We start from the raw sequence: 13,862 nt of genomic DNA on the forward strand, positions 1-13,862 counted from the left end.
TTGGGCACCTACCTAAAGTGACTTGCAGCCATAAGATTTTCCAGCACCCCTTGATCCATGAGCCTCAAAGTTGTGTGTATTTTGATCCCTTTCTCTAAGTTTCCCTTACCAAAATTACCCAAAACTACCCATACAGACACTTCTGCTGCCACTGCTGTTGCTCAGCCTGTGTTTCCTTGGCCACCCTCACCCACAACAGGTCCCTTGAAGGAAGACATGAGCACTGCTGAGAGAGTGACACAAAGCCATGAGCACACAGGGGACTCATCCAGCTTAGATTTCCCATGGGAAACTCTGGAGTCAGCAGGTCTTTAACCTTCCTGTACCTCAAAAGTGGTGGCCAGAAGCCACCAGTCCTGAGCCCCTTCAGCAATTCCTAATCCCTTTCTGACTCAAAGGAGTAGCAGCACAAGAAACCCAAGGTTCCCTACCACATGGGATGTGCATGGGAGGGAACACACAGGAGCTAACAGGAGTTACTATATTGTTTAGGTCAGTAGAGCTGTGACAAAGCCAAATTTTTTAAGCTAGATTGTTGCAAGATTCAGAAACAACTAATATTGGGCACCATGGAGCTGTTTTTGTCAGACCCCCACTGAGATCCCCACAGGGCTAAGCTTGGTGGATGCCTACCCTTCTGAAGCAGCCGATACCCTGCACTCGTTGCAGAAGCTGCTCAGAGCCTGCACTTTCCAGCTCAGGCTAAAGGCTCTGCATAAGCTCCATGCCATGGCACAAAGGCTGGTTGAGTGTCTGGGCATGCCCCTATACACATAAATCCAAATGCCTGGCCATCAGTCACACTCACTCGCACTGTGCTAGTTCCAACTTGGTCATGGACAGCTGAGCTAGGAAATATTCCCCTCTGTGTGACATGGAGACAGAACAGTCAAAGTGTGAAGGTAACTCGGGAGGGAAGGCGTGCTCACAGCTGGTGTGAACCCAGGGGCCAGCAAAGGGGCTGCTTGGAGCCTGGTAGCTCTGCACATCACTGTAATTCCAGAGCAGCAACTTGCCATGCACAACATTGCAGCACTGGCTGAAGTTCAATTACTGAATTATTTTGAGCACAAGGTCTCACCACCTGCTCTGTGACAAGGCAGGGCCCTTCCTGGCCACAATTCAGCCCTGTGTTTGATGTCAGGGCCTGCAAATCATTCTTGCTGTTATTCTCTGCAAGCTAAGCAATTTATCTTGCAGATATTTACTTAGGATGATTAATGCAGCAGGGCTAACTTCAAACCAAGGCACCTTTCTGCTTGAACAATTTGGTGCCTGCAGGTGGTCTACCTCCACAGGTTACTTAATTATTCACTCCAGCAGTATTCAAATCCTTCATCACAATGCATACTAAATAGGACCACTTTTCCAAGAGCTGTAAAGTTATCTCAACATATGCAAAGATAGAACTTATGTGAGCAAAGTTCTCAGTTTATCCCTGCATGTGTTTAGTATGTAAGGAGATCTGCAAGATGTCTCTGGACAACGTAGCCAAAATATAAACTACTGAACCCCATGTCATCTGAGGTCTAGGTAGGCTGCTGTATTAATCCAGCTGAAAGGTTCAGAGAAGGCAAGTGAGGACTCAGGAGTCCATAGGCACTGTGTCACTTTCAAACTCTATTCTCAGTCACAAATATTTTACAGCTCACCTGTACCTGCCTGCACCCACCAGCTCACCTGCCCACGTCCTCAGCCTTGCGTGACTCCTGTTGTGAAACCAACTCTGCCACGAGCACAAGGAAACAGGATCGTGAGCATCGCCTCGTACAGTAGTTTTCCACTCATCATATTCCAGTAAAGCTTAGGAAGTTCACAATGATTAACATCAGCCTGAGAATGAAGTTGGACACACACCCCACCGCCACCAAACATCTAAAGCCAAGGTAAGTTTTTTTTTTTGTTTTATCCTGCTTATCTCCAGAGAGTTACAGAGTTATCTCATAATTAGAGATATTTGCAGGTGTCTGAAAAAGTGGCTGCCTTCACCATTAATCTAATGAATTTGTGCCTTGGAACAAATGTGCCACCACCACCCCAACTTTGGCCATTTCCCCTGTGGACTCCCAGGGAAGAGGGTAAAGGACTTTGTGTGTTACTGCACAGCTACAGATGCTAACCCTGTTCAGACACTGTAGCTACTTGCGGTTCTAGGTGAGGACATAAAAACCTCAAAGCAAATATTTGTTACTCTGCCTGACACTGCCACCTCCAGCAACCCTTCTGACAGCAGACATGAGTGGAAACAGCAGTCTTGGCCTGAAAAACAGATTGGTTCAAGATTTGGGCACTGAATTTATTTCCTAAATCTGAATGAGAGGGAAGTACAGCATCCTCTGATTTGTAGAAAGACTCAGACTGCAGTTTGGCCTTCACACCTTCCCTTGTCAACAGACAAGGGCCAGATGCAGTACCGTGTTCAGGAAGGAGGGCCAGTTCTCAGGGACTGTGTAATGTCATCTCCACAACAGCATGGACCAGAGCCAGAGCTGGCTTAGCAAAGCCTCTGAAAAGGTTTCTAAGTGCTCTTTACTCTGTACAATAGATACTGCAGCAGCCTGAGCTTAACTGATTTTTCAGATATTTAAATAAATCTAAATAAAGCTAAGCTTGTAAGTAGCAAAATGGGTTGTAGAACATGCATAGTTGGAAGAGATTTGGGTGTATGGACCCTTGAATTTGCAGTGATCTTCATCTCTGAAGGCTGCATGTGCTATTCATAATAATAATAATAATAATAATAATCATAATCAGTCAGAATGTGAGTTAATCAGAGTTACATGCTTCTGAGTATATAAAATGATTTACAAGGAAAGCCCAAGTGGTCTCCTGGCAAAAAAAAATGAGCCATCAATTTTCACTACAAGTGAGTGTCTCCTAAAGCAGCTTCTGCATGCGTGAACAGCCAGCTATTGTTTTGCTGATCAGTTCTTTGGAAACGATTGTGCCACTTTAAGAACACCAAGTGGGAGGCAATACAAGCACCACTGAACAAACAAGTACCTGTGTACACTGCTGTGCTCACCTGAGCCTCAGACGGCTGAGGGGACGCTGCCCTCACCCTCCCTTGCTCGTTCTGCAGACTGAACACCTCTAACACACGCTCTTGCTGCCTGACAGTGGAGGATGGACACCCAAACGAAGCAACGCGATTTTCTGCGCAAGACTTGCAAGACACCTTGAGGACATCGAGAAGGTAAGAGTAGACAGCAAAGATCTGAATACCTACAGGGCCACACAAGTTTTAGAGAAAGCCAGAACTTATTTCAGGTAGTCAAGTTGAGAAAGGCGAAAAAATTCAACACAAATTCAACTGCTTCGCAGCCTTCCTGCAAAAATAAAGGGATATTTAAATTATTTCTCATTTGGTTAAAAGGTTGTCAGCAGGGAAGATATGAAGAAGAAATATAGAGTTGCTATTCATACAATTTAAGTAAGTTCACTAATATCAAAATAGTTTGCTAAATGGTTAGAATTATAACTGCAAGTGAATTGCATAGGGCAATCCTTTTTTCTCCTTTTAAACTTAGCAGACGTTCAGTTTGCATAAGCTCATTCAAACGTGTTAAAAGTCTAAATATTTCAGAACAGGAAATGTCTGTTTGACTCAGATGTAGGCAACTCATCTCTGCTATGCATTCAGTAATCAGGAAAATAATAGACATACATCAGAATGTGTTGAGATAACACAAAGCCATCTTATTAGACAAAACACAAAAGCCAAAATCTTTGTGTCCAGAAAAGTGTGATTGATGATTCCTTTAAATAACAGCTGAGAAAATTCTCTTGCATTCTCACTTTTATTGTAATCACCTGCTTCCTTTGTAAGTGAGGTGAAACTAAAGGCATGATCAGCATATGCCCAACAGTGTGCTATGCTACTTTTACCTTATTAAATATTCTGTCTTCATCATAACTTCCAAAATCTTCTCCCAGGTTTCACATATTTGATTTCTGCACGCATATTTCATATTTTTTTCTAGTATTTTAAGCTAGATTTTTGTCCTGCAGTGACTTTACTCACAGGCAGCTAAATATACACAGATTTTACTTAATCAGACTAAATTGCAGCATGCTTTATAAAGGCTGAAATCTTGTATAAATGAATACTGAACTACTTACAATTAGCACTGAATTCAGTTGTTATTTGTAGAGGGAGATATTTATAACAAACAATTTCCATGAAATTTCTTTTAATATTTTAATGATTCTGAGCATTTTCATACACTCTTGGTTTGAAAGGTTTAGCCCTCTAGAGATCAAAGCAGCATCATTAGATCTTTCTAAGGTTTTACATAGTTGAAATGCAGCCTTTTCTCTTAGGTACCAAACTCATTAATTTGATTTCTGCTTCTTATAGGAGTTTTAAGTGACACTTTTAACCTGCAGTATAGTTATCTCTTGATCATCACCCTCATTTCAAGTCCATGATTGTGCCGCACATCCACGTCTCAAAATTTTTCATGTTCCTACCATTTCCTACCTCTGCTTGTAACACAAGAAATGGAAGAGGAACTCACCTTTCTGCAGGTGCTCATGATTACAAGGCACACTAAGGACATTGCAGCAGCAGTGACCTCCCTCCTCAGAAAACAAATCATGTGTAATTATCTCTAACTATTAATAGGAAGTTGGCAGTTAAGTTCGAGAACAAGTACACAGTAGTGCTTGTTTTCCCCCACTTGAAGGCTAAATATTTAAATTACTGACTGCGTGGAAAATGAAGCAGAACAAGTCATCACTGTTGCTGGCTTATCCCTCTTGACTTGCTTTTCCATTAAAATAATTATATGCCTGGGAGAAGAATGTTCACACTTCTGCAAAACAACAAGTGTTCCGCAGCTCCAGTTGTGCTAAAGCACCTGGGAGTTCATCTTTGTATCTCACTGAGCAGCTCTCATATGCAGATAATAAAAACCCTCCCCACATAAAGAGCTATAAGCCCTGTTTGTAGAAACTGGAATTTCAATAGTAATTATCTGGTTTTATTTAATATACTTAATTAGCATAATGTAGTGGAATTGGTGACTTGCTAAAATATCAAAGATTGTAGAATCAGTTGAAGAGAAAGGGAAAGGGAAAGGGAAGAAAAGAAAAGAAAAGAAAAGAAAAGAAAAGAAAAGAAAAGAAAAGAAAAGAAAAGAAAAGAAAAGAAAAGAAAAGAAAAGAGAAAAAAAAAGAAAAGGAAAAAAGAAAAGAAAGAAAAGAAAAGAAAAGAGAAAAGAAAAGAAAAAGGAAAGGAAAAGGTAAAGGAGAAAGAAAAGGTAAAGGAAAAGGAAAAAGAAAATATAAAGGAAAAGGAAAAGGAAAAGATAAAGGAGAAAGAAAAGGTAAAGGAAAAGGAAAAAGAAAAGATAAAGAAAAGGTAAAGGAAAAAGAAAAGATAAAGGAAAAAGAAAAGGTAAAAGAAAAGGTAAAGGAAAGGAAAAACAGAAAATGAAAAGGACAGAAAAAAGGAAAATGAAAAAGGAAAGCAGAAGGAAAAAGGAAAGGAAAAGGGAAAAGGAAAAAGGGAAAATGAAAAGGAAAAAGGAAAAGGAACGAGCTGTCTCGGACCAGCAGCCAAGGAAAGGGAGTCATTTCCAAGGCCAGAAGGAAAACCCTCAGGGAGGTCAAGTGCCCCGGCTGGCTAAATCAAATACATGTACACAGATCATGAGTCCCACTTGGAAGAAAATAATGCAGTGTCCCTCTTTGCTTTACAGCCTCGGACTCTTGAAATGGAGGAAACAACGGTGGCAACAATCCTGGCCCCATGGCAAATACTGCTGGTCATCCTCGCCGCGGTGCTGACGATGAGTGTCCTCATGCTTCTGCCCCCGGCTGCCGTGGTGGTCTGGAGGATGAAGCGTGTGCCGCAGATCTCGCTGCACGGCTCGGTGTGAGCCAGCCCTGGGAACAGCAGCAACATCACCGATCCCTGCAGGGGACGGGTCGGAATGACCACATCTCTCAGGATCACTCTTTCTACCTAAGAGCCACCCAAAAGCAGTGGATTTACCAGTCTATGGCTGCTTAGCTGCTGTGAGTGGAGAATGTGTGTAATTTTGTCGACCATGAACTACAGTTCTCTGCACTTTGCCTTTCATTTTTTGGCTCTATTTTAATTACTGTTATTGGCTCAGTTCCTAGACTGAGTTCTTCTCTTGTGTTATAATGACCTGAAAGAGAAGCCAGCATAATACAGCACTGTATTCCCTTAATTAATATCAGGAAAGCCTCCCTCTTTATAGTAATACTATAAATGTTACCAAAGCCTTCTGGCTGAGATGACTGACAGTTATGCAAGTGGACTTATCAAAAGCATGCAGGATACTCTGGGGAGGTGATACTTTAGTCTGGTTGTATTACAGAACATAAAAAATTAATCAGAGAATGGTGCAATAAATAAACATCTCTGTGTTTCTTTTGTCTGATTTGAAAACTTACTGGCCTAAGATGTTCTTAATGTCTTTCCTTCTATATGAATTTTCTTCTCTCTGCAACATCCAAGTGCCAGAACACAACACCCCCCAACCTGGAGCCTGAGCGTGATGATGATGATGAGTCTGAGCCCAATGCTCAGACATGCCTGGCCAGACACCAACACGAAGTTAATGCAAACATACAGCAACTGTTTGCCTTAAATAAATTATGCAAATTTACTCTGGGAAAGAATGTTATTAAGTTTACTTTAGTTTTTAAGTGTCTCATAGAGGCTTATTGGGTCAACTTCCCTTTCTCGTATATAAATAATAACTTGGATTGAGGGCATAGAACAAAACTGTTTCTCTGCAAGTTTTTGAAAAAAAAAAAAAAAAAACACAACCAAACAAAACCACCAAAAAACCAAACACAAAACCCGAAACAAACAGCAGCCCAATCTCCAGCTTAATATCAAATTTGTGACCCATCATATTAAAGCTTTCCAGCCTAATTCTTCCACATTATGTGATGCTCATTATCAGGATTTCTGACACACAGAATTAATTTAATAAATTAATTAATTAAAACAGATTTAATAGTTTACAAGAGTAATGGGTTTGATTTCCTTATGATTATTAATTTTCTTTTTTTGATTGGTTTAGAAAGTCACGAGAATAGATCAATATAATTGAGAGAAAAAATGTTTTTTACCACCAGTAGAAAAATAGATATTTTAGTTGAGCATCAGCTGTTAATGAACTGGCTGAAAAGACTCAAACCCATTATAATTTCATTTGATAGAGATCATTTGTTTGACAGAAATGAACAAACCCGCCAGTGATTCAAAAGCCACTGCTTTCCTTTAAGACTGCAGTACTTTTGTCTCCAACACAATGACTTAAGTTACTGCTGCATGGTTTATAAGCAGCCAAAGCAGCCAAATCACCCCTTTGCTGGTGTAATTGTCTGTTCTATTCATTGTCATATGACTGTCTGCTTCTGGGCCCTGATGCTTCTGCTTCTGATGTTTTCTTTTGCTTGTAATGACTCGATTCTGAGTCTGAAATATAAGCATGTAAGTATATGTATCTGAATCATTTATCCAATTAATGATGTAAAGGTCAATCATACATCATGTACCACAAAACTATGCTGTCTGTGTCTGAGAGACTGACAGGAATAGGAAAAAGGTGAAGAAGGGAAACACAAACAGATGAGCTGTCTGTCTTCAGATCTACAGCTTCAGTGTTTGGTCAACAGAAGAAAATTAAAATACAACTCCAAGCACAGATTCCACTGAAAACCAAGTAATAACTAAGCTTCTTGTTTACATTTCATAATAATTCACAGGTACATCTGTTTGGTAGCTACAGCTCCACAAATAAACTGGATTACCAGGGCTAAGTTGCCTTTGGTCTTCACTTGCCCTAAGTACCAGGTGGACAACAGACAGGTTTTCTGCTGGTTTTCTAAACCCCAGTCAAGCAGGTGCATGAATAAAGAATTACATCCCTACAGCCAGTAACTGTTATGACTTTCATTGTTTTAATGTTCATCAGAGCAACAATAATGATTAATTGGCAACTATAAAAACAAGCAGAAGTGTGTCCTTTTCTCATCAAATATGACCCCTGACAGAGAACGATTTCTGATAACAATTAGTGTGTTTGACTAATGACTGCATCCATTAAGCAACTGTAATCCTTATTTAATTCCAGCTAGACAAATTTAAGCAATAAAAGTGAACTTCTTTCTTTGAAACACTTCTACTATGATCTATGTGATTAGATTTAGCCTATATCTCTGAAAGCCAAAGCTAAGATCATATCATGACTGTGGTCTCTAGTCCTTTAACTAAAGAAAAGCTGTATGCTTACATGTCTTAGAAATGATTGCACTGCTTTGCTTCTCTTGTCAAAATACCCATGTCAGACTGCAGGCAGCTGGCTGGTCTGTGGCACAAGCTTTTTGGTGCTAGTAACCACAGATGATACAATCAGCCTCCTCATCCCGTTTGGAGCTGTCGATGCCTTGCTCAGCAAGCTCTTTGAGGAAGATGTTTAGCTGCTCTCTCTGAGTTTCAGGGAAGGCTAGTGTGTGCAGACAGGTGCTGTTGCTGGGGAAATAGGCAGATTTAGCTCCACTGATGGCCATCTCAGAGGCTGGAAAGATAATGAACAAGACAAAAATAATTAAAAAAAAAAAAAAAAGGCAGCTGAATTACTTAGCTTAGACTTGTCCTGATCTTTAAACAAGTGCTGGAATTCCCATTTTCTATACTAGTCTTCAACTTGGAATAAATGATGATTGCATTTGGTAACCCTTTGAAAAAACAACTGCTCTAGCAACAAGGCACTGTCAACAGTAAAATATTTTTCCACTAACCATAGGAAAGATAGGGTAGCCCATTCGTGTATCTATATGCACATTTATTTATAAATTAAGGCAATAACAACAGAGTCAGACAGCCAGGGTCACAGATTGCTCAACGGACACAATGGGAGCAGTCTTAAAACCCTTGGGCTGCTGCATGAAGACGCTGGCTGGGGTTTACTGTGTGTACACACAGGGAATAGTACAGGTGGGTGCCAATTTTACTGAGATTCTTCAAGTACTGTTGCAAGATAAACAGTTTCATGTTCTACTGCTGTCTGTCCAGTGGGTCACACAGTCCTTGTGCAACAGGGGGTTTGTTTTAAGGTGATACCAATTTCCTGTTAAAAAAATAAAACATGCATTTTCCCCCAAAAATTTCATATGTGTCATATTTGCTATCCCAACCTGAAATGGCAGTGCTCAGCCCTTTGTGGTAGTTTTAAAGCTAAGTGAGTTCTCATTCAGCAATTTGCCAGCCCTGAACTAACTCTCAAAATGTCACACATGCCAAGGTTGTCACACATGATAAGAAAGAAAACCTTTTCTTTCCTCCTTATTTTTAAACAAGAGACAGACAGACAGAGCCTCCTGTCCTTGGTGAACAGATATGTCTGAGAAATACTTACGGTTGCAAACAGCCAGTGCCTTTCCCCCAACAAGCTGTGTGGTCCAGGAAAACCCAGTGGCATTGCCACATACTTCATACAGTCTGCTGCTTCTGAGGAACTGGAAGTCATAACCCTTGGGAAACAATGATGGGGAGCAAATAAACAAACAGGGTCTTAGGATATGTCATGGTAACCGTACGATGAAGAAACATTCAGCCAGTGAAGATCAATACAAACACTACAACCCCTCCCTCTTAGGAATACAAAAAGGTATAGCAAGGAATAACATTACACAATAAACAGCTGTAAATTAATGCATGGATGCAGCAATATAGCAGCAGTAAGCCATGAATGTTACCTTGTTGCACATGGGTTTGCAGTACTGAGCGCTGTCGATGGTGACACACACGAGCCCACCATTTCTCGGGGCCAGTGGGAGAGGGCATGGAGGTAGCTGCTTGCAAACTTTTGAGTAGATTAAAAACCAAAACCAAACCAAAACAAACAAACAAACAAAACCCCACAAAACAACAAAAACAACCAACCAACCAAACAAACAAAAAACAACAAGAAAACGATGTATCAAAGTGATAATAAGTCTGCCCTTCCCAAGCAACCTCGTTGACCTGGGCATGGTTGATAACTGACCCCACTAGCTGACTTTGTCAAAGTAAGCATTTTTGCTTGTTTGAAGACTTTTTTTTCCCCTTTTATTTTTTTGACAACACCTGATATTCCCATCACTTTCCCTCCACAACAGTGTCAGCCCCAGTTACACTTCAGAAGTGGCTCCAAGGGGCATTTGCGTTCACCGCACTGACATTCAGTACTGTGATGGCCAAAACTATCCACATATTTCTTGGAAAAATATGACTGGCAGACACCAAGGAGGCTCTGGCTGGAGGGCAGAGAAGGCCCTGCTGCTCCTGTGACTCTGCACTGCTGCTCAGCACCAGAGCTGCAGGAACAGAGGGACTGCTCATGTTTGTGCTGCTGTGCCTCCCCAGTCCCTGCCAGGTTAAACACCCCGTTGCTAATTTCCCCCAAAGAAATTCAGACATTTGGTTTACTATGACTGCAGGGAGAAAAAATTTTCTTAGTGCTTCTCCACTGCCACTTAACATCCAGCAAAGGGAAGCATCGGTTCAGGAGGGGACTCACATTTCTCTTGAACAGGGCGCAGGAGATCAAGTGTTTCTTGCAGTGTCCAGACAAGGGAATTGATTGAAGCTTTCTCACCCTTGGCAATCATTTCAGGAAGGCATTTTGAATATTTCTATGGAGATAAGGGACAAAAAGCCTAAGTTGAAGATGAAAAACCTTGAAGCTTTGGAGTTAATTAAAGTGGTCACATAATTTTCCTTTTCTTTTTTTTTCTTAATGTAAAACAAGGACCATCTGGAAAATTGTATAGTTTTAAGTTATCTCCCCACAATATTTTGGAAGAAATCTGGCAGCTTTTTTTTAAAACTGTGAATAGACAGGCTTTTTCCATCATATTCAGCTCAAGAAGAGGGCTGGTATGGGTTTGGTGGTTTTCTTCCTATATATGAAAAGGTGCCTTTGTAAACCACTTATGTACCTTGTTTCTATATAAAACACTGGTTTGTTATGCTTATCTTCTGAATGCTGGCCCCTCACAGACTCTGTATGTTTGTGTGCGTAAAAATAAATTCTATTAGTGAATGTGTGGAAACAAAGAAGTTAATGAATTCTTAGCTAGCTATTGTTATTTATACTATATTTATATTATGTTGTTTATGTTAAAGCCACTTTATATATCCAGAGCAAAGCAAAACTGGAAAATAAATCCACATGGACATTTTTTGGTCTAGCAGTAGCAGGACCGAAGACATGGCAAGGCAAATGACACTGATATTTTTCTGCTGCCACGTGTCCTCCCCTCCCTCCCCAGCACGTACTTTGCACGTGTCCAAAGTAGGACACGAGTTGTGCTTGCCCAGCCAGCACAGGCAGAGGTGGCAGGAGCCCACCAGCACAGGAGGGGGATGCAGAGGAGGCCCTGGGGTGCCCAGTGCAGCCAAGGTCTTACCTCAAGAGACTCATTCACATCGCCTATGGTTGCACTTTTGCATTCACTTGGACTGGCCAAAGCTCTGATGTCAGTAAAATCTAAAATACAAGCAGAAGCAGGTACTTAGCAATGTAATAATCCTTCCTGACACATCAACAAACCCCAAATACCACATCACATAGTGCTTGTTTAGAGGAATTGTGCCACTAGTCTGCTGTCCTAGTCCTGCCTTGTATACCTGAGGTGATCAGGGCTCAAATGTGAATAAGCTGTACAAATATTGATTTCTTTGAAGCAATTAGCAATCTGAACACCATTTGTGGACACTTGGGGCTGGGTTTCCGAGCAGGGTCCTTCACTTCTGTAAGACAGTCACTAAAAATTATTAATAATACTAATATTTATGATATCAATTTATAATTTCTAATACTAATTATTAATAATACTGATTATTGCTAATCATATTCAAGAATGCAGATATCTTACCTGCAAGAAGCAGTGCTGAACTTAGGAAAACCAGTGTTTTCCAGAGTGGGTAGGAGCAGAACAACATTTTTTTCTGCAGGAGACCAGGGGCTAATTACTTGTTGCTTGTGGTGCCCAGGAGCAGAAGCACTGTAGTCAGGCACAAAGCTGCGTGTCTGTGGGTCACTGGTTGTTTACAGTGGGCCTGGCTCCAAGGCAGAGCTGTGATAAGGGATTAGGGGATGAACACGTTGCTCCACTTGCCAGGAAGCCCAAGGAGAGCTTGCCAGCACGGTTTAGAGAGGGCAAGGGGCGTTCTCGTTAGGGTACTGAGGCGGATCGGCTTCTCTGCTGCTGCCAGCTCCTGGGAAATTTTCAGATTAACTGGCTTACTGTAAACATGTTTTGTGTATGCACATTCTTGTGTGCTCTTGCTCTCTATCTACCTTCCCATCTGTCTACATTTTTCTGTCTCTCTCACACACATATTTTTATAGAAGACATAAGAATGTCTGACATACAGAGCTCCATCTCGTATCTTATGCTCCAATGACAACTGATTTGAACCAAGGGGGTATACCCTGTATTCTAGGGCATCCACAGCTTAGCTATTTTTTTCTTTTTTCATGGAGCCATGAAGTTCCTATGTGTATATCCACTTACAGGAAAAGCTGAATAACTAGCAGAATTGCCACAAAAATTCAATCATTTCTACCCTACACATTTACTAGCAGATTAATCCAATTATCCAGCTACTGCTAACATGATAGGGGTGTGCTGACCCCATCTGCAAAATCCAAGGTTCACAGTCACAGCTTTTCATCTGACAGCCCGTCACACCCCACCCCCACCACGCACACTGCCAAGCCTCCAGCCAACCCTGCCTGGCCACCAACCAGCTACCCACGCACAGCCCCCACCCACCCCTCCTCTCCAACAAACCTTTAATGGTTGTTACTGTCACTACCAGAGCAGAACTGTTCATTTTGTCTGCATGTGGGTTATTTTGTTGAGATGTGGACATTCTGCTTCTGTGTTGTGTTACACACCACATTTATTTATAAGGCACTTACTTTCTCAGGTTCTCTTTTTTTTTTTTTAAGTTTTTCATTCATTTGCTTCTTCTGGTTGTAGTGTGATATGACTAGGTGATCCTGAAGAAGTCAAGCCAACAGCAATGCATCCAGCACATTCCCAGAGAAGTGTCTTCTTATGCCATCTCAGGAACATGAGCATAATTAATAAAGCGGAGCAGCCTCTGGCTTGACCAGATAGACATTGTGTTTATGACATACTTGAAAGGAATAAAGGGCAGGTTTTTCTTTAGCATTCATCACAGTCAGGCAGTTCCCCCCACATCTATTTGGGATGCACTGTACAAAGACATTTACTTAAGAGATAAACACGGGGTGGCAGCATTTCTCCAGCGTAGAAGATTTAACAGAGTGCCGGGTAAACCACAAAGTCCTTCTTGGGGGCCATACACAGATAACACTTGCATTTCAGGATTAAGTTCTCCTTGTTGCCTACTGACAACAAAAACTGATCACAGAAGATCTCACAGCCTCCAAATTTAAACAAACGTGTGATTAATCCACAGTCCTTTCCAAAAAGTAGTTTGCCACTGTCTAGGAGAAAACAGCACGTGGGCACAGAAACGTCCTTGCCCTCAGCCTGGACTGATCCAGCCCACGTGCACAGCAGTAACCCTGACCTGCCAGGAGCAGAGGTTGTCACTGGCTCGATCAGGAGTAAGGGGGCACACCATCCAGCAGTACCCAAACCCCACAGCCAAGTACTAGCACAGGCAAGGATGTTGTTCTGCGTGCATGGGGCACACACAGCCAGCTAGGGCCAACCTCTTTGGCCAAATTTTAACCTCTTGCTATGTCTTATTTTGCAGTTATTTCTCTGTGCTTTACTTTATTCCCAAATTACATCCAACACAGAAAGCCATGCAATAAACCTAATGT

General features: G+C 41.5%; 1 protein-coding gene across 2 annotated transcripts; it reads right to left on the reverse strand.

Annotated features, from left to right (window-relative positions):
• Positions 1-5,773: 5,773 nt before the first annotated feature.
• Positions 5,774-12,705, reverse strand: LOC126650489 (uncharacterized). Of its 2 annotated transcripts, XR_007631435.1 has the most exons (7): positions 11,911-12,705; positions 11,443-11,522; positions 10,551-10,665; positions 9,748-9,854; positions 9,408-9,522; positions 8,283-8,567; positions 5,774-5,920 (listed from the first exon to the last, which is right to left on the reverse strand). XR_007631435.1 is itself a non-coding variant. In XM_050335332.1 (6 exons), exons 1-6 carry the CDS (start codon positions 11,975-11,977, stop codon positions 8,380-8,382), a joined length of 672 nt encoding a protein of 223 aa, XP_050191289.1. In that variant the 5' UTR covers positions 11,978-12,705; the 3' UTR covers positions 8,230-8,379. The 2 variants fall into 2 exon arrangements, 1 of the variants encoding a protein (XP_050191289.1); XM_050335332.1 differs by lacking the exon at positions 5,774-5,920 and having other exon boundaries at positions 8,230-8,567.
• Between the last annotated feature and the right edge of the window lie 1,157 nt (positions 12,706-13,862).

Source organism: Myiozetetes cayanensis, unplaced genomic scaffold (assembly GCF_022539395.1).
Source record: "Myiozetetes cayanensis isolate MyiCay16 unplaced genomic scaffold, myiCay2020 scf10, whole genome shotgun sequence".
NCBI lineage: Eukaryota > Metazoa > Chordata > Aves > Passeriformes > Tyrannidae > Myiozetetes > Myiozetetes cayanensis.

Coding starts and splice junctions, on each gene's coding strand:
- LOC126650489 (XM_050335332.1), bottom strand. CDS start 11,977: ATGTTGTTCTGCTCCTACCCACTCTGGAAAACACTGGTTTTCCTAAGT. Junction 11,523..11,910: donor TTCAGCACTGCTTCTTGCAG/GTAAGATATCTG, acceptor CTTGTATTTTAG/ATTTTACTGACATCAGAGCT. Junction 10,666..11,442: donor ATGTGAATGAGTCTCTTGAG/GTAAGACCTTGG, acceptor TTATCTCCATAG/AAATATTCAAAATGCCTTCC.